This window comes from Lissotriton vulgaris, chromosome 2_1, assembly GCF_964263255.1.
Source record: "Lissotriton vulgaris chromosome 2_1, aLisVul1.2, whole genome shotgun sequence".
Lineage (NCBI taxonomy): Eukaryota > Metazoa > Chordata > Amphibia > Caudata > Salamandridae > Lissotriton > Lissotriton vulgaris.
The window spans coordinates 2,036,203,004-2,036,226,743 of NC_141687.1; the positions used below are offsets into that span (position 1 = coordinate 2,036,203,004).

General features: G+C 46.6%; 1 protein-coding gene across 1 annotated transcript in view; it reads right to left on the minus strand.

Annotated features, from left to right (window-relative positions):
• Window positions 1–466: 466 nt before the first annotated feature.
• FGF7 (fibroblast growth factor 7) overlaps window positions 467–23,740 on the minus strand; it is a 285,430-nt gene continuing 262,156 nt past the window's right edge. The window contains exon 4 of the mRNA XM_086958265.1: window positions 467–2,073. Within this exon, the coding sequence (XP_086814391.1) occupies window positions 1,870–2,073 (204 nt within the window). The 3' untranslated portion in view covers window positions 467–1,869. The remainder of the gene's footprint in view (window positions 2,074–23,740) is intronic.

Genomic DNA, 23,740 nt, shown 5'->3' on the forward strand with positions numbered 1-23,740 from the left:
AGAAGAAGTGTTCGTTCCTAACTTTTTTTTTAAATGTACCGATCCTTTTATTCTTGTTTTATTGTCATATGTTCAGCGATGACCAAATAAAAGAATGTTACCAATTGAAAGCATTGTACAGATTCGGTAGCTCCATCCGGACAGAATTAAGCTAATTCTCAAGATTCTGGGTTTTCTTTTCTTTCTCACTAAACTACTACCATCCAACTTTGGTCTCAATAGTCCATTCATTGTTAAAAACAATCTCTCTTTATCTGCTCAATGTCATGCATCGTTCAGAGACAGAGGCATCCATCTTTCTCTTTGCTGACAACTCTGGTAAACTTCGTTCTAATTAAAAATCAACAATACCAATCATCAGCTTTCTAGTTGCCAGGAGTAACCATTCTAGTTGATTTGAATACTGCTTCAGAAAAAATAGTGAGAAGTTATAATTACAAATCAGTGGCACATAACTACAAAAAACTGTTTTGTGACAAGATTTTATTCCATGTTTAGTGATTAATGTATAGTAGAAAACATCACTTTTCTTGGAAATTGTGGGTCTTTCAAGGAGGAAATACAAAATGTTTTGGGAATTTTATGTTTACTAGTAGCAGGGAGTCCAGTTTACATAGGTGTTACAAGATTTGCGAAACCTCCTCAGTTTATAGTATCCTGTAGATTTTATTCAGTATTAAGTTTGTCTGACAATAGTAGGTTCCAAATGAAGGCATGCATATTTGTTTTCTTCCCTGTTAGCTATTTATTAAAAAAAGTGCTACAGCCAATCATTTCTGTCTGCAAACCAGTGTATACTGGCAGGGTGTTGTGTAGTAGACTCAGTGTCTGGTCATAGGGAACAACGCATGCAGCTCAGCTCAGAAAATGTTGTTATTGAGTTAGAATTAAAATCATGTGAAACAGATGCAGCTTAAGTTTTTTTTATAAATAACATCAACTTAAATAGCTTAGAACAATAAACTTCAAATACAACTTAAAATATTGTTTAATGCTGTAAACCAGAGGAAGCATGAATATTTGCTAAAAAAATATTATGTCATATGCCCGGAATTATACAAAGGATAAGTATGTTACATAGAAGAAAAGCCCTTCGAGATATTTGAACTATTATTTCAGAATTATATAAAAATGATATTGGGTGAAATGTGAGATGAAGCACATGTATTCCTATTGTTTTATATACATAATTCTGAAATTCCCTTAAAATATGAATTCCCCTCTACAAATGAGCAGCATTCATTTATCTGTTCTTCTCATTTTGTATAACTGTTTAACAGTGGTGCAATGTTAATCTTTTAGAATAGATTTCTAAAGACAATAGAACAAAATTACAATTATAGTCTTTTTCTTTGTACTTTTATGCTAATTACTTTTCATGGTTTATGCTTTGAGACAACACGTTATAGTACTGCTCAATAGTCACTTACAGAGTTGACTCGATAATCTGATAAATCATTCCAGCAGCCGTTAATACCAACTTATTTCATATAACATTATCATCTGCTTCTTTATTATTATTATTATTATAGCAGCCATATTTATCAAGCAGATCACTTAATATATATTTATATATACATTACCAGATAATCACGTCAGTTCTCTCTCTCCAGGGTAACATAATTTAAGAAATTACCCAGTCATTTAAAAAAAAAATATCTGATTGTACAAATCTTTACAATTTTTACAACTTTTAGTTACTAAATCTTTGTGTATATTTTCAGATCTTTGTTTAATTCAGCCAGTTAAAATAAACATAATTGCGCAAGTCCAGCTTGTTCAGTATATCAGTAGTATTCCAGCCTCTCTTGAATATTCATAGGTTCTGCTCAGAATAAAGTCCTTCTGCTGGAACTGGTATGTTGTGGATCATGTGTTATTGGAGATATGCATTGGAAGAAAATGGGATGCTTTTTGTCCCTTCTTGGATTTCTTTCCTTTCATTGGTATACCTTTATTGTTTATTGCAACAAACATCCTTTTCCCTGTGTGCCGCCACTTTACTGATGCATATGTGTTGTAATGATTTTCTAGTATCATTTCTTCAAAATTGCAGTCTTCATTCCTCAGTTTCTGCAAAAAAGGAAACCAAATGAAATTAGTTCCGTTTAACATACATTTGCATTATTTCTTCAGAATGCAAGTTCAATGACATTTTATCAGGCCAATGTGTCATTTCCTGATAGAATTCCAGAAATCTGGAATGCAATAAAATTACTTTCTATTTCAGTCATGAATGCAGAACCCTAACATTAAATTAGGCTTAAGCCATATTATGTTTGCAGCCATCCATCAAACACATTTATTTAAGAAGAAACACCCCTCAGTTAGATTTTTTGATTAACCCAATACATGAAAGACTGTAATGTTGAAGGAATAATCTATAAAATAAGCCATTGCCCTGAAATATTTCTCAAAATACGGGGCGAAATGCAGAGTCTGGATGATGGCATGGCCTAGGCAGCAGTGTCTCTTGCCCTTGATGTTAACTTACTCACTGAGGTTTGTTTATGAGAGGGAATGACTATAGTATACCCTAAGTGGGTGTGATACCCAATGGGATGGAGGAGGTGGGCTGAAATCATTCTACATCTGATGCACCATACTACTGTTTGTGTTTTCATGGATGGTTGCTTAATTTGGAAGCTGCAGATTTCAATATAAACCTAGAATGTATGCATTAACATATTATGTTATGTTTATATGTAATGCGCACTATCACCTGCGAGGGTATTCTTGTTCTGAACAGGTGTGTATGCCTAGCCCTGCCGATGGAAGGTTGTTTGATTGAAAAACAAGGTCATCAGCTTTTTATGGTATTCAGGAACAGTCCTTGCATACTTTTGAAGTGATCTAAGAGAACGCCTGTCCTCCTGATCTGGTTGTGTGTATGCGTAGAATGTGTGCAAGTAGTAAGAGTAGGTGGAATATCTCGAAGTGATATATAATGCCTTCAGATTGGTTGCATGCTGCTCATTTCTATTCTTACTGGGCACATTGTGCTGTGATGTCATGAATGTTCTGTGGGATTGTTCAATGTATGTAATTTGCAGAATCTCAGTTCCCCAGGTGACTGAGCAAAAAATATCCTATTCTTTAAGACAGTGTCTGGGAAATGCATCTCTCACAATGATATTTTAATTTTGTTTATTGTGTTTATTTATTTATAGTTTATGGCATAGTGCTGCTCAACTTAGCATGTCAGAGCATTTTACATGTCCACTTCAGGTTGTGGTGCATACATTGTTATAAGGAAATGTTGAGACGTAAAAAGAGACATTTTGCATAAGGTTTATTGACAGTATTGGAACAGAAGCATTTTATAGCAGAGGAAGTAAACCCATGGCTTTAACACACATGGAGCAATTATCGATGCCATGGATATAGTACAGTTCTTATCGTACAGAAAATGTAAATATAAATTAGGCATTATTTGTTCATAGTTGGATAATCTTTTTGTTCAAGAGCTCTTAATACATGAAAAGCATAGGAGGCTTCATTTTGTAGAGCAGAGGAGAAGGGATGCAGGAACAGAGGTTATGTTGGGTGTGGTAAGAAAAGCTTCAGTTAGTTTCAAAGTGAAGAAAATGTTCTTTTCCTACATGAGATGAAAGGGTTTTCCAAATTTTCAGAGCCTCTCTTTAGAAGTTCCATTTAGTGGCAAACAAGGTAATCACAAGAAGTAGCAGAGATTGAAAATGTTATCTTGCTATCTGCTGTCTCAAGTGTCTGGTCAAGGTAGGCTGTTGAGTTAAAATGAAGGACTTTTTGAGGTAAACTGTTTTGCAGAGTCTGCAGGCCTCATGGTGAGCCAGTTGAGAGGTTCAATAAAAGCTGAGGTCCAACTAATTTTTCCAGTGTTCAATTACTGCCAGAGAGGTAAACCCTGCTTTAGGAAGTCTAGTACGGACTTATTGCTATGGGTGTGTAACTTCAATAAACCTGCTTAAGTCTTATAACCTAAATCCATGTTTTTCCTTACTTGTATCTCGCTAAATCTTTATTGTAGACTACATGTACATATTAAGTTAGCGAACAAAGACGTTTGTCTCTAGGAAATTCTATAATATTGATTGCAACGAGTCAAAATCTTTCAATCAGATCAATATGATCAACAGTGTAAAAACAGTTGTGAAAATGTGCATCTTATATTTTGACATGTTAACTTCCCATTAACCATGAAAATTTTTGGCAACATTTAAAAAAGGGCTACTTCTGTTTTCTATTGCGAACATGAAAAAGAATAAAAAATCCAGTACGCTAAAGATAGTTTTTCAGATGCCTAGTCAAAATATTATTGAATATTTCATTGTCATTTTATTTAATTACCTTGATATGGTGCCCTCTACTTTCTGAAACAGAATCTATAATGTATTCTCTCCCTGTAAATGGAACAGTAGAAGGAAGAGCGTGTAATTGGTTATACTTGTGTCTGAGATATTCCATTGTTACAACAATAACACCTTTGCTGAGGAAGCTTCAGGGGTTTGATTTAATTATGAAGACATCACAAACATATTGTTATTTATGAGTGGCATTACGTAAAGCGAGTCAAAGTGGAAAAGATCATGTGTTAATAAACATGTAAAGATTTGTCTGTTGGGCAAGTGCTCATGACAATGGATCATTTGGATTCAGTTTTATGATACAAGGCCAATTAATGATTAACTTCTCTGAAGAGCCACCCTGAAGGCAAAAATGCTTCAAATCAGCTTGCGGGCAGACCATACTAATGAAAAATACCTCATGAAGACAACTTTTTCAACCAAAAAAATCCTTACGCAAAATGTCTTCATTTAATGTAAGGAGTGCCATTGATATGTTTAGGTCCCATTTTACAAAATGATGGTAACTGGTCATCTGCTAAAATGGTGCATGCTCCATACAACATCTTATCGGTCCCTCCTCTGCATTTAGAGATGGGCCAATCGCCTAGTTTCTGATGGTGCCTAAGCCAGCTGTACCGCCAGAAACACCCATCAGCAAACCATTCACCTAATGCTCACAGCAGTAATATCACTGGAAGGGTGGACCTTCCGACACTTTGTTTCATTTTCATGACCACAATGCAGTGCATGACAGTCGTAAAACTGAATAAAATGTCCACCATGCACATTTTATTTCTATTTAGGGATTTGTTTCAGGGAAATAAAAACATAGGCCTTGCCACCTGGTCGCTTGAGGCACTTTCATAAAAATTCTCACTGATATGGCTTGGTACTCTAAATTTGGTTGGCCCTCTTGTTGATCTCAAAAAATTATCTTTGGTTTTCCTCGTACACAGCAGTCCATGTTTAAAAAAGCATTTGGAGCAATCCCTTGAGCTAATGTTTCTATAATCAGTTGCAGATGGTATGGCTTTGGCATTTCTCCTGATATGTTACTCAAACAATAGCTACTAAAATTGTCAGGCACATTTTGGCATTTCAGGACCAAGACAGTGGCTGATATGCATATGGTTAGTTCCCTTGCGTAAATGGAAGGTTTTTGGATATGCTGTTCCCGACGTCAGGCCGCGCCCCACTAACGGAAGCACAGGCGTGTCAGCAGCAGGTAGGCGTGGCGAGGCAGGACAGCGGTGGGTGCGCGGGCGTGAGCTGCTCGTGAGCCAGGGAGCCAGAGGCGTGCACGGAGGGCAGAGAGCCGGGGGCCCACGGAGGTCGCGATACCCAAGGCCGCTGATGGTCGGAGGCAGGAAACTGAGAAAACTGAGGTAGAGCAGGCGCTGATCGGTAAGTCAGCCGAAGACAAAGCGCAGTGAGCTCGAGCCAAGCCTGTGCTGGGGTGCGGGGTGCGGGCTGCGGGTTGAGAGGCCTGCTGCCTCCTTTCTTGTTGTGCTGCCCCAGTTAACCCCCCCCTCATAGCAGTACGCTACCGCAAGTTGCCTGTGCCCTCCTATCGCCTCTAGTGCTGCTTAAGTGCTGCTCTCTTGCGGTCCTCTTGTTGCTCTCTGGCCCTCCTGCTCTGGCTGCTACCTAAGCATGGGCAGAAAATCCGTTTCGCTCGCGGATTTTGCGGATTTTCGGGAAATTCGCAATCCGCGAGATTCGTGAATCTCCCGCAAAATCCGCAAATCCGCGAGCAGTGGATTTTGCTCGCACTGCTCGCACTGTTCGCGTGAGTTCGCGGCTTCCCAGTACAACTTCGCGCCCCGCGAATAAGTGCTAAATTGCAGAAATACGATCTTAGCAAAACTGAAACTACTTACCAGGTTCAAAAGTTCAGGCTCATCATTAGTAGCCATTTCCTGTAGTGCTTCCTGAGGGGCCCCTCCAGAGTTCAGTTGCCAGTTGCAACTATTATGTGACCCTGCTCTGAACCTCAGAATAGTTACACATATGCCACAAAGGTCCTGAATTACAGCTAAGGGAGACAAGCAGGAGCCAGGCTGGAAGTTAAAATCCATTAATCAGCCCCTAATTCATTATTGTCAGTTGGGGCAGGGCAGGTGTTGTAACTAATTTTGCAACAATGAAATCACTTAGCAAGTGCAAAAGATCACTAATCAGGGCGCACTAAGGAAGCAGGTGCCAGCTAAAAAAATATTCTGTGACACATTAATCAGCCCCAAATTAATTCAGGTCACTTGAGGCAGGGAAGGTGTGCTTTGCTTTGCCGAAAATAATGTACACTGGACAACCAGAGGGTGTGGTGATGAAACAGAGGGTGGCATGGGTGGGCCAGAGGGTGGCATGAGTAGTCAGAGAGTGGCAGTGGTGACAGAGAGTGGCAGTGATGAAGAAGAGTGTCCCAAACAGGCTGGACACGTAGAAACAACAAGTTCGCAAAACTTGCGACCCGACAGGTAAGTTCGCAAATTGCGAAATTGTAAAAACCCTCGCGAACTGGCAGAAACACGGGCGAACACAAAAAAAAAAAATCCGCAAATTCGCGGGAATTCGCGGATTGCGAGTTCGCAAATCTGCAAAATTCGCGAACGCGAGATTCGCAAAATTCGCCCATGCTTACTGCTACCTTGCTACCTTGCTCAGTCCGGCTCCTACCGGCTCACACGCCGCGCTCTCCCTGTGGCCCTTGCTCACCAGCCAGCCAAGCTGTTGGGCTGTCGCCTCCAGCTCTGGGGCTGCTCCCCCTGCCCTTCATACCTTGTGCCCCGCCCAGGCCCAGTCCGGCGGTGGCCAGCTCCGCTGCCCCCTCTGCCCATCATGTGAGTCAGCCTGGTCGTGCTACTCAATTGTGCGATCGCTGGTTGGCTCCAGATAGGGCGTGAGGGGAATGGCACGTGAGGGCCACTGCGGGTCAGTGCTTTGGGTGGGGAGGTATTGCTGAGCGGGGGGGTGCCTTTATACCCAGCACCAGCATTGGTACCCACAGCCGCGCGGGTGGGGGATAAGTTACCTCACACTGCTGAACCCTCCAGCTTGCCAAGTGACTTCGCCTACTACCCTGCTAATCAGCCTGCTGGGGATAGGACGACCTAAAACTAAAAACTCCATCCCCTGGCAGTGCTCTGTGCTCTGTGCTCTGTGTTCCGCATTCGGAACCCGGAATTCGAAATTTGGAACCAGGCACTCCTTTCAACCAGGAACCATGAGATCAGGAAAAGTAAGTAAGGCCGCAGCAGTCCCTAAACGGAGAAGACCCAAACAGCCTGTGTGGGGAGAGGAGCCCCACCCGGACAGTCAAATAACGCTTAGAACTCCGCAATAAACAGCAAAAGCGGCAAAACCACCATCGACCAATGGTATAGACCTATACAAAGACAGCACCATGGATAGGCCAAAAGTCTTAAAATCCTCGACCTTGTTGAATTATTTTTAAAAAGACCCAACAACCAACAACCTCAACCCTTCAGAGGCAGTCCCAACCTTCGGAGGGAAGGAGGACTGGAGCCCCGTCCGAACCAGCTGAACCAAGCGCATCCTCCCAGCATTTGTCTCCCTCCCAACCTTGGTCTTTTGAAAGCAAAAAGTTGGTCCAACCCCTGAAGTCTACATCTTTGGATCTTCACCCAGCGTTCAGTCCAGGGACTACGGGGAGACGTAACTCTTAACCATAACCTTAACATAAATTGTCAAGCCCAGCCGCCACTGGGTCAGCTGCCTAAGCCTTCCGTGGTGGACATAGAAGTATTAGGCCACTTGGTACCCCAGCCGCGGGCCCACAACCTGCTTTAAGCCCATGCCTCGACCCCACACAGCCATTGGAACCCCAACAATCACCCACCAACCAAAATTTGGTGTTGCCAATGCCTCCCTCAAAGACTTTTCCTAGTCAATTAACCTACGCGCAAATCCACGGCCAAAGCACCAATGTATGCATGAATAATATTCAATTGCCGGTCCTCTCTCAAAATATAACAAGCCCAACGGAGCAGACAGCTGCACAACCCTCCGAGCATATTTCACTACTCTCACCTGGAGCCATTATGTTATCACCACAACAACAGTTCAAAACGACCGACCCAAGTGAGCAGCTTCTAGCAGATTTGTCAATCTTTTTCAAGGACACCAAAAATTCTCCCAATTCAACACCAAACTCAGCGCTTAATAAAAACCCTCACAAAGAAGATTATGTAGCAAGCAGTGTCTGGCCACAACTTCTTCAGACTTTCGAACACACAGTCACCGCTCTAAATTACCATTCGGAAAAACTGGAGGTCCAGGTTGACCTTTTAAACACTTTAGCACTTTTTACGTTTGGGATCGACAACAAACTCGATAAATTAAATAACTTAATATTAGGAGCGCAAGCATCCTCAAAGCTTGTTCAATCAGTTTGTTGTTGCTCCCCAATCATCGACTCTCTCTCTCCACTTCCAGAACTTCTATCTAGCATCATAAAGGAAGTTAAATGCACGAAGGGAGGCTATCCATCCACAAACCTTAGCCAGCATCATCAAAATCAGCCTGCCCCGCTCCAACACCCTAGAAACTCTAGGCCCACCATAAACGAAGAAACAGAGTTACCGGATGGAACAGCCCCATGCACAACCCAACACAAAGGGCAGGGGATTAACGGGCAATCAGAATCCTTACCAACAAGTGCCAAACCGACGATCAAAAAAGGTGGGGCTTCGTGCGGGCACACAATCAACCCGGGCCGAAGGATAGTCCAGGTTCTTTGAATGGGTCCACATGGGAAGAAGTATCAGTCCCTCCACCACCGCGCAGCAAGAGAGAGCGCAAACGCCTAAGAAAAAATAGAAATAAAACCAGGGCCCTCATCCACACTGCACATCGGCAGTTTTTCCCTATCTTTGAGAAAATGACAAACAACAGGACCCCAAGTGAGTCGGGTCAACCCCGACGAATTGTCAAAAAGAAATGACCGGGTTCGCCACTGAACAGGGCATGACGAGTACCCCTGCTCCAAGCAAACCAGCTATGGAGATAGCAAAAGATGAGCCTAGTACAGCCACAGAAACCTTAAGGTTGAAAATCAACGAAATCAACGAGGCTAAGCCATTGAGGCTGATGACGAAACAAGAAAAAAACAACCAACCGCTGGCCCCAACCCTCGCCGGAGTGGATAATGTCACATCACGAATGACCTACAAAAAAAAAATTCACAACGATCATGTGAAGAAGCCTAGCTCTGCACAACAACCATGGAGGACCCCCTGTGGGCAGACTGACCAGAAGCATGAAATAGATGTAGGGCAGCAGCCCAATGAAATATTCACGTCTGAGCATGCAACAAAAAACGACACGCCACACTATCAGCTCCTGCTGGCCCCGGAATACAAATCAAAGGGCCGCCAAGATATTCTCAATGGATCAAACATATTAAAATTAGTGGGAGGCATCCCGGGGCTTAAAGGGCTGATCTCGGAGGACATTGATTCCATAGAGTACCTCCCCCGCAGAGGCACTCAACCGTCCGAGGTAACCTTAGTGTCATTTAAGATGGCCAGATGGGTGGGAGCCTTCTTGGAACACAAGTGCACACTGCGAAATTGGGGTATCAGAGAATATCCATACTCCACCCTGGCTATCCCACCTCCTCGCTTCCTCAATCGCCGTTGCTGCAGCAAGGCGCCAGCACTGGACAGGCTGCAAAAGTTAGACCATATTCGATTTTAAAAAACACATCTGGGCCATTAGTTCATTGAAAGACTTTGCAAACAGAGGTCCATGAGGTCGATCCTAGCCAGGGTTGGTGGTGGCTTCCAGGCATCTTGTCATCCAAAGGCACAGAATGAATCCCAGTGGCAGGGCAACCGCCCCGACAAACAAACCTCTGGGCGCACCAACACGGCCCATAGTTTTTCCCATCATAGATGAACGTCATGGATATGCTACATTCTCAATGTGCTCCTGGAACATCAGTGGGCTTCACCAAAAAATCGAGAACCAGGAAACTTCATGTTTCCTATGCGAGCACACAGCAATAGCCCTTCAGGAAACCTGGGCAACTGACGGCCACCCTATCATTGGCTTTATCGAATTCTGGAACCCGTCCTTAGGGACAGCCCCTATGGTCACGCAAAAGGTGGCCTATCAATCTACATATCCACCAACTCAAAAGGTACAATTAAACAACTACCCATTAAAGAAGATTGGGTACTAGGGGTAAAAATCAATCGGTGGCGACATCTGCGTTCCCTAATCCTTTTAAATGTGTACATCAATCCAAACTCTCGCACCAAAAAAGTCCATCTGGCCCGCCTAATAGAAATTATGAGCAACATTGCGGCTTAGTATCGAAATTCTGACTGCATCGCCACGGGGGACTTCAACACCTACCTATTTTAGAGAAAAACAGCAGAAACTGATGAGCACCTTCTTTTCAACATCATAGAGGCCGTAACCCAAACCAGACCACCTAACCAAGCGTACAGTCAACTGGGAGAACTTTGTGTGTCGAGACTCTACAGTGCAGGCTTCCTGGTAATGAACGACAGGTCCGCAGACAATACTCCGCCAAATTGGTCTTGGTCAAATGGCAGCAAACATTCCCATTTAGACTATACTATCTGCAACACTGACCTGCTTTATTACCTAGACACTTTTAGCATCCTCCCACGTACCGAAAGCGACCACAGGCCCCAGTTCATCTCCCTCAATACAAAGCCAGAGTTTCACAAACCAGCACCTCCAACTTGTAAGGAAACATATACCGAAAATCTAAAGTGACTTAAGTGGAGCGAAGACATCAGCCCCAAAATTCTACAAGTGAGCATGGATTTTATAAAAGGCGGCAACAATCTTGACGCCTCACCGACAGTTACATGGACGAGGCTCTGCTCCCATCTGACCAGCAGTTTTTCATCTAAAACCCAGGGGAACAGCCGAACTCAGTCTCGTAAGTTTGAAGTATCCTTAAAAACAAAATCGCTTAACAAGGCAAGAAACGGGGGAGGAGCTACGCGGGCATTCAAGATGGTCGCGTGAGCAGAGAGCTCCCGAGACCCGCGCCGCCCTTATTGATCTATCCTTCTGCTATCCTGGTCACTTCGACGGGCTTTTGAAGTGCTGCTCTTGCTGATGCTGCTGTACTTTTTTGGGCCGAAATCGGACTTTGGGGACCATATTTACGTCGTCTCAAGCTTTCTGGCCTGGCCCCGGACGGGACCGGGGACTCTGCTGCTTTGGATGGCCGAGCAGTAATGCAACAACAACGGCTGCCTGGCATCTGCTTCACCGGTGGTGTGCCACTTTCACTTTCGGTTTCTTGTCCATCCTTGAACTGACTGCCTGAGACCTACTCTACATTCCTGGTTTTGGTGGTTTCACCAGCAGCACGTCACCATCGCAGTGCCGGCTCAGTGGTCGCACCCGGGAGGTCCCAGTGGGGTGCTGAATCCAATATGGCAATGAAACCCGAGATGGAGAAGCGCAGGAAAGCCACCACTCATGGGGGATCGGTCCAGTCTAATGTGATCGATCGCTATACACACCGAGAGGTTCCCCCAGTGCTACCAGCCGCGGTTTGGAGGACCCAAAGACGGACATGGCAACCTCATCGGAAGTGTCACTTCAAGACCTACTGGCCGCCATTGCAGGGCTCAAGGCTGATATGGGTCAGCAATATGAGGCCATTGTGTCCAAGATAGACACGGTGGCGGTCGATGTTACCCTTATTCGAGCCGATTTAGCCAAGACAAACGAGAGGGTCAAGGCACTGGACCTAAAAGCTTCCAGTCTGGTGACGGACATGGCGGAAGCGCAGTCAGAGATTGGGAATCTGCGATCGTCACAGGACCTGCTAACCAGACGTATGGAGGAATACGACATCAGGGCCCGACGAAACAACATCCGCCTGGTCGGGGTGCCGGAAGACAGTGGTGCTGCCTCGATCGATTTACTGGTTGAGGAGCTAATTGTTGCTAAACTCGCTCCCGCAGGCCTCAGTAAGTTTTTTGCGGTTGAGCGCGCCCACCGCTTCCCAGGTGGACAGGTTAAGACGGGGGGACCCCCGAGGCCTATAATTGCTAGGCTGTTTCACTTTCGAGACAGGGACGCCATTCTTCAGGCCGCCCGCAAACACGGCCCATTGAAGTTCGACAACAACTCTGTCTCGATCTACCCTGACTTCACTCCTCAAGTGCAGCGGCAACGTTCTGGATTCCTCGGAGTGAAGCGTCGCCTGAGAGATTTGGGACTAAAATATGCGATGCTGTTTCCCGCTCGCTTACGTATCGAATACAGGGACGGTGCTTATTTCTTTGATCAGCCGGACAGTGCCAGTGACTGGTTAGACTCGTTGCCAAAGGACGACACCGAGAGCGGAGGCCCCGGAGGTGCGAACGGAGGCGCAACGGCGCAGGACTGACTTTGGGCCCTGAGGTCCGGTTTTGGATCGTAATCTTTACAGAGTAACTTATATCATGTGCCTTATTTCTATGCCCGGGGTGGGCGGGTTGGGGTAGTTTCTCCCTTCCTCCTCAGGGGTTTCTTTGTGTAGATTCAGATGGGGCGACAGGCACACTGCAGTTTGGGGTGGCTTTTTAGTCAGCAGGGGTGCAGGGTGGGGGGTGTTGTAACGGGTTCGTGGTTGGGGGGTGGGTGGCGGGGACTTGGTTATGTTTCGTGTTTTTTGTTTCCTTTTTCACATGGTACTATATTGCTTGCGTACATCCTTGCTCTGAGGTTCCGGGAGGGGGTTGGGCTGGGACGCTCTTTTTGGGATGGGGGGGGGGGTGACGTGAAGGTTCTTTCTCGGAACGTTAATGGCTTGGGGGATAGGATCAAGCGTGGTATTGTGTTGCAATTTATAAGACGTCATGCCCCTGATGTTGTTTTACTCCAAGAAACCCATTTGATTGGTAATGCCTGTAAAGCTCTGGACCGTCGAGGATACCGGCTTGTCGCTCACGCTGGTTTTACATCCGGCTCCCGAGGGGTGGGTATAATGGTAAAATCCTCTTTAGCCCTTGAAATTGATGATGTCACCCTTGATGATCGGGGTCGCTATGCTGCTGTCTCGGGGAGATGGGAGGGGAAGCTAATTGTAATTGTTGCTGTTTATGTTCCCCCGGGGCTGCAGGCTACCACTTATGCTGATCTCGGCAAGACTCTCCTGGGGCTCCCTGATGGACTGCTGATCATGGGTGGGGATTTCAATTCGGTGATGTCGGGCAAGTGTGATCGGCTGCCCCCTAGGGTTCTGCCATTGTCACAGATGTGGCTGACTGACATGACGGAAACCTTCGGTCTGGTGGATGTTTGGCGATCGTTACACCCCTCACAAACTCAATACACTTTCCACTCTGGTGCCCATGGCAGCCTCTCAAGGATTGATTATTTTTTTATGCTGACAGCTAACTTATCCTTGGTGCGGGAAGTCCGACATCTCCCCAGGGGTGTCTCGGACCATTCCCCCTTGCTGCTCGAGGTTTCGGTGGGAGGTCTTTCTGGCAACAGAGTTCCCCCTGTCCTGCCCTGGCACTTTCGGAACCCTCGGCTCCGCTCGGATTTGATTAAGGCAATCGATTATTACTTCGATGAGAATGTAGGTTCGGTTGCTTCCCCTACGGTTCTTTGGGAGGCCCAAAACTGTTATACGGGGTTCCGCACTGTCTCTTATTGCAGCTGAGAGGAAAGCTAGGAGGGAGGCTGTGCTGGCCCTTGAGTCCGAAATAACTACACTCGAAAGTGAGTTGGGTGGGGATGATACGCCTGCACTTCTACACTCCTTGGAACTGAAGCAGGCGGATTATAGAGCCTGTGTGACTGATGCTGCTAGGGTGATGCGTGTGAATCAGCTGGGCCGTTTGTATGATGTGGGTGACAAGGCTAGCAAACTCCTGGCGTGGCTGGACAAGGCTGAAAGGATGAACCGCGTTGTGCCCGTCATTACCCGTGAGACTGGTGAATGTGTGTCTGATCCCGGTGCGATTGTTGACTGTTTCGTGGACCATTTCCGGACAGTTTACAGCCCAGTGAGTGACCGTGATGTGGCCGACTCCCGCTTATTGTTGCGTGACAGTGCACTTCCCTGTGTATCAGAAGAGGATAGATTGGCCTTAGAAGCTCCTTTTACGGTAGATAAGATCGCTCTTGCCATCAGATCCTTGCGATCGGGTAAAGCGATGGCGCCCAATGGTTTGCCTATCGAGCTCTATAAACTTCGCCCAGACAAAATGGCTGCTCACTTGCGGACCATGTTTCTGGATGCGTTTGAGGCGGGAGTCCTTCCGTATGAACAGCGCTTGGCTACCATAGTGGTCATTCATAAAGAAGGCAAGCCTCGTGATCGCTGCACCTCCTACCGCCCCATCTCATTACTCAATGCCGAGCCCAAAATTCTTGCCAAAGTCCTGGCTAATCGGCTGTTGTCTGTAATCTGCGACTTGATCCATCCGGATCAATCCGGTTTCATACCCCATCGAAACACAGCCCTTAATCTGCGTAGACTCCACGGCGTTCTCGCGAGAGCTGGAACTCTCTCTGAGCCTGGGGTGGTGGCCTCCTTGGACGCTACAATGGCCTTTGATACCATAGAATGGCCATATTTGTGGCGGCCCTCTCCAAGTTCGGCTTCGGCCCTAGTTTCATTGCATGGGTGAGGCTCCTGTACGAGCAACCGTTAGCTCAAGTCGTGGTGAACGGCAGAAGCTCCGATTCATTTCCATTGGGACGTGGCACCCGTCAGGGGTGCCCGCTTTCCCCACTTCTTTTCGCATTGGCACTAGAGCCCCTTGCGGCGTGGCTTCGATGGGAGCCCTCGATTAAAGGGATCCGGTGGGCACCGGATCTGGAGGATCGCGTCTCGCTTTACGCCGACGATATCCTTCTTTATTTCACCTCACCCCAGAAGTCTTTGAACGTACTCTTCGATGTTCTCACTTCCTTTGGTAAGAACTCCGGGCTGGTTATCAACGGGACCAAGTCATGTGTCTATGTCATAGCGGGGGTATTGCCTCCGCTGCCCCATAGGTTTCCTATCCAGGTGGTGGAAGAGGGTTTTAAATATTTAGGGGTCTTTGTTTCTATGGATTCCTCTGTGCGATACGATCGAAACCTCTACGCTCCCCTCCGTCGCCTCAAGCAAGATGTGCGGCGGTGGCGTGAATTGCCCTTGTCCCCATTGGGACGAGCGGCACTTTTTAAAATGATGTCGCTCCCCAGGTTCCTTTATGCCTTGCAGAACTTTTTCGACCCAGTCCCCGCTCGCTATTTCCGTGAGATCGAAGGCCTACAGAGGCAATTGATTTGGGACGGACGTGCCCGTATCGCTTTATCTAAACTTACACTCCCCTGGTATGATGGCGGTATTGCTTTGCCCAACATTAAACGATACTACTGGGCCTCACATTTAAGTGCAATTAATCATGTGACATATTCTCCGGAGCCCGCTCCCGCTTTTGCCCTGGATAAACTCATGTTGCCAGGTGGCAACTTCAATAGAGCTTTATACTCAAAGACACCACTCCGTCTCCTGACTGGCCCTAGGAAATGTGCTGTGCGTGCCTGGAAGGATGCTACTGTGGCTACAGGTTGGGGCGGTAGATTGACGCCTATGACCCCGTTGTATGATTCTGAACGGCTGGGCAACCTGTGGCGGACGAAAGGGTTTGATAGATGGGATATGATTGGGATTAGCAAGGTGGAGGATCTCTGGGCCAGGGGTACTGTGAAATCCTTTGAGGCCCTAAAGGTGGAATATCAACTGGATGATAAGGAGTATTTTCGGTATCTTCAGGTACGGCATGCCTTATCCTCCGTTTTTCCCCCCGGGACTGACATCCCCCAGTCATCCCCGTTGGAGGATCGTATTCTTGATGGCCACGTCCCGGACAGTACGATTTCCTTAATTTATAAAAAACTTATTAACAACAGGGCTGATCTGCTGGAGAAGCTTCGTGTCTCCTGGGTGGCGGATGGGCTCGAACTGGATGACGAAGACTGGCAAATGGCTATTTCTTCCCCTAAGGAGGTGGCTATTCCGGCTCGGCTTCGTTTTGTGCAACTGAAGATCCTCCACCGTGTATATGTGACTGGTACGCGTCTGGTACGAATGGGGCTTGCGACGGATGGACTGTGTAGACGTGGCTGTGGTATGGATGGTACCTTTCTTCATGTCTTGTGAGAATGCCCGGTTATCTCAGCTTTCTGGTCTAGGGTCCATGATCTGATGGGGCCTGTTACTGGGGTCCCCCTCCTTCCCGAGGCACGACGTTGTTTGCTTAATGTGTGGGAGCCTACGGATTGTACGGCTGCGCAGACCTTCTGGTTCACTCTGGGCAACATGGTCGCCAAGAGGGACATAGCTCAGCTCTGGGGCTCCAATAGACCGCCTAGGCTCAGTGCCTGGAAAGATACCATGGATTGGTGCATGTTTCGGGAGAAGACGGTGTACGAGGCACGGGGTCGTCCTAGGAAGTGGAACAGGATCTGGGCGCAATGGAACGCATACCGGGGTGACATCTGTACCCCACCACTTGATTATGCCGAGGCCATTCCCTCCTCCCCATAGATCACGTTCCTTTCATTATTTTTCATTCTACATTCCCTTCATCGTTCCCCTCCCATAGTAGACTTGCCTCCATTCTTGTATACTGTTTCCCGTTTTTCCCCCCCTCCTGTGAGCCTTGCTATTGATTTACCATGTGGTTGTTTCTTTGTTTGTTTTAGTTCGACAAAATCACAAAATTGAACCTTCGATATCCTTTTGATTGCTGTTTTATGCACTGCACCATAATAAAACGCGAAGCGGCCTCCCCCGCTGTATATTGTGTTCTACTTTTTGACTGCTTGTCATAGCGGCCGGTCCAAAAGGGTTGTAGGCAGACGCTGTGTATTGTGCATTTGATAAATAAAGGTTTAAAAAAAAAAAAAAAAAAAGGCAAGAAACAACGTGCTGCGGCTACTCGTTAAATCCCCGGGAATAGCGAGATCCTAAAAACATATCACAGAACCCAAAAGGCCTTTAGCATGGCGATCACTGAAGACAAGTGTACCCACGAAAATCAATTCTGGTGTAAACTGGTGTGGGAGAGTAAGAACAAAAACTCAAGGAAATTCTGGGCCCTAATCAATAACTCAAATTTGAGTTCTTCGAGCCTTGGAACTGCAAACATTGAAGAAGCAGAATGGGTTAATTACCTTACAGATCACTTCAATTCTCCAGTCCAACCAGACCCCGCAGGACATGGATTGCAAGGAGAAACGAGCAATGGTCTCAGCCCCTCAGGGTGCACTCCTACCGCCGGATGGTTGAATGTGCGCCGAGCCCTAGGTCACGGTGATACAGACCCGTGGACATTCAGCAGGAGGACGCGATCATACGACGCGTTAGTCTCTGTGAGGTTGCCGGTATGCAGCAGTAATGCAACTAGAAGGTTCTGATATAAATCCCTATTGAAAACAATGATCTGGATCCCTAGCCCTGACGAAGTTGCTTCAAATTGAGTATAGCAACAAAACATGTTGGCTAGTTATTATTAATCTTTTACTTGATAGGAGTCAATTTTAACGTGGAAAGGCTTACAGCTAAAGAATAAAGATTATGGGTGGCAAGTAAGCTTTACCAATTTTTATTGGTGAGAACTACGTCTTTGGTTCTCACGGGATCCTTTGAACACATGCACGATTTCTGCACATATAGGAAGTACATTCACATTTAGGTTGTTTACTTCTTATTTCTCGTTTTTGTTTTCATATGGTTGTGGATTTGTTGCACTATATATGCACATTTTTCCATTGGAAAGAAGGTAACCGATGATGAGAAGTGGGTCACTGGCGAGTACCAGTCAGTGTTTTCCCCCTTGGTGTTGCTACCATGAGGTGCCTTCTTTCCTTCTCACACTTTTTCTTTGTGATGAAAGGTCTGTGGTGGTGGTTTATTTCTTTTTAGAAGTAGGATACACTGCGGTTTGATGACCAACTAAGTTCATTGGTTTTATAAAATGCTGTCTTAAATTGATTTTACACGTTTTGGACTGCTAATTGTAAACCTTGTTTTGTGTATTCCTGTAGGGACAGCTAATTATTGACATTAATCACTGAGTAGGGGGCTGGCTGTCCTGGTATTCCCCTTGATACTCCCGTTGTATTGATGCACTCCTATCACGCCAAAGCATCTGTCTGACGAGACTTACCAGGTGACCGAAGACAGGATCCTCATTGCAGTGACAAAGGCCAGACAAGATGGAGCTCCAGGGCCTAATGGCATCCCACAAAACCTCTTCAAATCGGACACAACCTTTTGGTCCGGAATGTTAACAAACCTTTTTAACTACGCACTGAGAACTGCAACAATCCCAGACTCATGGCGGGGTGCAATAATTCACCCCATTTACAAATCCAGTTTGCATGCTGTCCCTAATAGTTACAGACTTATTGCCCTTCTGGATATTGAGGCAAAGCACTACGCAGGGCTCCTCTTGGAGGACCTGAGGCATTGGGTAAAAGATCATAACCGGGTGCCAATGAACCAAACTGGGTTCACTGCCAACTCGGGGGCCATGACCAATTTATTAGCGGTGTCTTCCATTGTCGACAAAGCCCTCTCTACATCTAGGTTTGTGTTTTGTTGCTTTGTCGACTTCAAAGCCGCCTTCGATAGGGTCCCCAGGGAGGCCCTTTGGGAAAAGCTGAGGAAGTGGGGAATCCCAGACAAATTATTGAATGCAATCATTGAACTGCACACACGCACCTGGGTTCAAGTAAAGTTAGGGAATGGCACGCATCTCTCGTGAAAAATGTCAACAACCAGAGGCGTTAAGCAGGGTTGCGTGCTGGCCCCTCTCCTTTTCAACCTATTCCTGGCCGACCTATCCAGCACCCTGGATGACGTTAAGAGCCACCCGCCAAAGGTAGGGGGCACGGCATTAAGTAATCTCTTATATGCCGATGACCCGGTGCTGTTCAGCCTCACAAGGGTGGGGTTGCAAAGGCTCCTTGACACACTGATGCAATACACGATTAAGAATAAACTAGAAGTAAACATGAAGAAAACCCAGGTAGTTCCGTTTGGAAAGAAGCAATATGATGGAGGCGGATGGTCATTTAATAACAATGGCCTCGTCACTGGCAAGTCGTATAAATATCTGGGGGTTCATCTAGACTCTAGGGGCAACCTTAAAAAGCAGCGTGACGAGATCGCAGTCAAGGCAATGACGCTCGCGGTGTCATTGACTAAGCTCTCGAAAAATCTGTCAGGTCCCACTCTATCACCCCTTGTGGAAGTCTTGAAAGCGAAAACAGGCCCCACTCTGTTGTATGGCATAGGGATATTTAAGGGCAAACTGAACACCGTTCTAAATCAGCACACAACCAAAATTTATAAAAAGGTCCTTCGGTTGCCATACTCTGCTTCCCCCCCACAGATTAGACTAGAGATGGGGTTACTGAACTATGATGCTTCCAGTATTGAGGTATTTCTTAACCTTTGCCACAAACTAAGACAATCTAACCCAGGCACACTAGAGTCCCTAGTCTGGCAAGAAATATCCAGGAGGAACATTTGACCGTCTTTTTAAGGACTACATTCAACAAATGTCAGCAGACGGTCTCTGGGCCTTAACCCCAGTAAGTCAGCGTTCAAGCTTGCAATTAAAAAATTTGTAAGAACGCCATCACTTACTAGCGACAAAGCACTGTTTGCAAAACGAAGTCATGCATGGGCAGTTATTAATTCTTATAATCGCCTAACCCCTGCCTCCTACCTCTCCAGCCCTTATTCACTGTATCTAAAACGTAGTTTTACAGCAATTAGAATGGGCGACTGGCGATTTTTGCAAAACCTACCCTCCTGGCGTCGTACGGAGGAGGATACAACATGTAGAGGGTGCGGCGAAGCAGCAGAAACGCTACTGCATGTGGTCTGCATTTGTCCAGCATTTGATCTCCAACGTAGGTTTAAATTGAAGGGGGAATGGAATCGGCTGGGTGTTCGGTCCTGCAGGCAAGCTATCATTGCGGCTTTGAGCCCAGACAACACAGATCTAAACATAAGGCTGACAAACTTGATCCAGCAGGCATATCGCAATTTTAAACAAAAGTGACCAGTTACAGCTTTCCCCTAACCTTTTTTAAATTAATCAACGCTTTTAAAACAAATAATCTCAAACCATCAGGTAATCAAAGACAAGAACAGCTAAATAGCTTTGTAGGACCATGGTTTGTTTCATGTAATCACAGATCAGGGGAGCAGTTTTAATAATATTTGTAACTAAGAGACCAAGGAAGAGGAGAAGAGGATTATGCATACTTCTGCTGTGTATTTGACTGTCTGTATTGTTTTTTAATATTTGTAAACAACATGAACCGGAAATTTCTCTTTTAAAGATATTTGTTTTATATCTAAATAAAGATTATTATTATTTTTTTTTTTATATACTTATTAATATGGATTCAATGTATGCTGCTAATCCATACGCTAATATGGTCATATGCATCCAACCTCTACCTTCCAGCTCGTCTACAAACCTCCCGGGCACTTCATTGATGAATTCTCATATCTCTTAACTACCTTGCCCATCGGACAGGCACACACCACCCACTTGGGTGACTTCACCTCCCAGGAAACAAAAGCTCACAAAAAAAAAAGAGAAACTCTCTTCACCTCATCTACATACTCAATGTGGTAAAGCAAGTCACAAACCCAACACACTAAACAGCCACATCCTTGACCTTGTCTTCTCAAGAAAACCAACAATCCAATGCAAAACACTTAAACAGGACAGACTACTTTGCCATGTCTATCTCCATGCCTTGCATCCTACCGATAAATCAAGGTCATCACATAAGAGAAGATAAAACCTCCAGATCTTTCAAAGACTTCTCCATAGACAGTCCAGTGCTTGAACTCATCTCTCAACTCCACGTCTGACACCAATACCCTTCTAATCAAAAACCACATCAACAATTTTTTGAGAGCTAACTTGTGAGAAAGTGGATTATAACTTGGGTTAAATGGTAGTCCATTACAAGTAATAATGTCACTATTCTTGTTAGGTCTAGTGAAGGTTTCAGCAATTTAAACTTGTGCTCAACCACTGATAGTTATGGCAAAGAGCAGATATGCTTAACTTAAAAAATTGTGTAAAGGATATAGAAGTAACAAAACAGTTAAAAAGTCAGAAACTCAACACAATAAAAATATCATGCTAATTTATACCAATAGAGAGTATATTAATTAACAAAATTAACCCAACAATGCATAAGTCCACGAGGAAGACCAGGAGATAAGATTTTTTTAAGTTTTAGAAAAAAATAGCACCAAAAAGCACAAAGAGACAACTGAGGGAAACTGGTCATTCTACACTGGGACAGAGGTACGGTTTTAGGCCAACCATGATGGAGCATAGGTCGGACACAGAAAACAGTCTCTTCCTGGTCAAACGTTTTACCTTCTAACGTAGGGTCTTATTATCAGCTCGGGGTCCCCGGCAATGGCGGTCCAAACATGGGGAGCTTGGCGGTCTGCCCGCCATTTTATGAGTTGGATGGATCTGTTTTGCAGAGACCGCTGTTGGACTGCCAAGCCCACCAGCAGACGGCAGGGTTCGCAGTTGGGGAAACACAGCCACCGTAGGATGGTACTGGGTAGCCGTACCGCCATCCACATTACAAGTTGCCTGTTCCACGAGCAAACCACAGAGCCGACCATCTGCTTCAAGGTGGCGGTGGGGCAGGGGTTGGGGTGCGTACTCACCCCTCTCTTCTTCTTCCAGGCAAATTCGGGCGTGGACCCCTTTCTCCAGGTCCCCCCTTCACAGCAGGAGGATCTTCACACCGAGGATTATGATCCTGTTTTTGACGATCTACAGGTAAGTCTTTTTCAAACCATATACCCATTTCCAGGACTGCCCACATATGGGCTGAGCGCTGATAATGAGTATATGTAATTTTTATACCCATATCATGCATATGTGTCGGGCTTGTGGCCTGACGCCGATGGAGACAGGAGCCTGAATAGGAGCTCCCATCGGTGATCCCCTCTCTGGCACCATCCTACCCGCTAAAGAGGAGCCCCGAGCGAGGTGACCGGCCCTGGGGGTGCCGGAACCACAGGGGCGCCATTGACACTTGCTGCGGGAGATCAATAGCCCTCCCCCGGAGACATAGGGTGGACAAACTGGTGAGGCCACGGACCGCGCAAGATGGCGGCAGCGCGGAAATAACGGCTCTTGGTGTGACGAAGAGCTGTGGGCTTGCCTCAGATGCAGGAAAAGTGACCCAGGCAAAGGCGGAGACCGGGACTAACGCCGGTGAGAAGGTGGCGCGGGTAAGTGCTTCGGGGGACCCAAAGACCTGAGGGCGCGGGCTGAGCAAAATGGCTGCCGCGCGGCACAAACGGCTCCGGAGAAGCGGAGCTGGGGACCTGCTAGAGGATTGCCTTGTGCTGCTGCCTTAGACGTGGGATGAGTGGCACCGGCGAGGCGGGAGCCGGGACTAACGCGGGTAAGGAGGAGGCGCGGGGAAGAGCTGCAGCGGACTCCGAGGCCTGACACGTACCCACACACGGGAGAGGAGGCCATACAGGGAGCCCAGAGGACGATGGTTGAGGTATAGATGGGGCTGTGAGACTGGCTAGTGGCTGCCTTGCACTTCCCCTTCAACTGAACGAGGCTGGGCACAGCGTAGGGGCAGCGATACGAGAGACGCTCCTGCAGGCCATTGCTGAGGCCCAAGAAGGACTCACAGCAGAGCACGGCAGGGAAGGCCTGGTGTCCCGGAGCAGTCCTGGAAGTTCAGGGTCGATGGTGAGACAGACCAGCACAGTGTGGCAGCTGATAGGTTGTGCGGTGGGACTGCAGATAAGGAGGGGCAGCGACGCGCCAGGCCGGGGAAGTGCCCCGAGCACAGCTCCAACTGCTGAAAACGCTGCTTTGTGGCTGACGGAGAGTACAGGGGCTGGAACAGAGACGCCGGCGGCATAGCCCATCAGACTTTGAACAGCGGAGCTAGAGATGCAGACCGGGACCCCGGAGTGATGGACAGTAGGCCGAGCACTCGCAGTAGACTGAGTTGCTGCCGCGATTGTTGACACTTGTCCGGAGACTGGCGACGGAGCTGGGGCAGAGTGAGTAGGTGTACTGGGACATGGGCCGCTGATTATGGATCTACTGAGCCATCGATGAATCAGCAGTGGTGGCTGGGACTTCACACCGGTCACAGACGCAGCGAGGGCAGAGTCAGAGGTGACGGGCCCAAAAGCAGAGGGTCTGGGGCGGAGGTGGAGTACAGACATCACCATTGCAACAGAACTGGATCCCGCGGGGGACGAGATTAAAATTTGAATGTCAAATAACGAAAGGAGTACGACGCAGGTCGGCCAGCTCCCACTCACCCGGTAGAGAGCGCAAGTACGATTGCGACCAGCC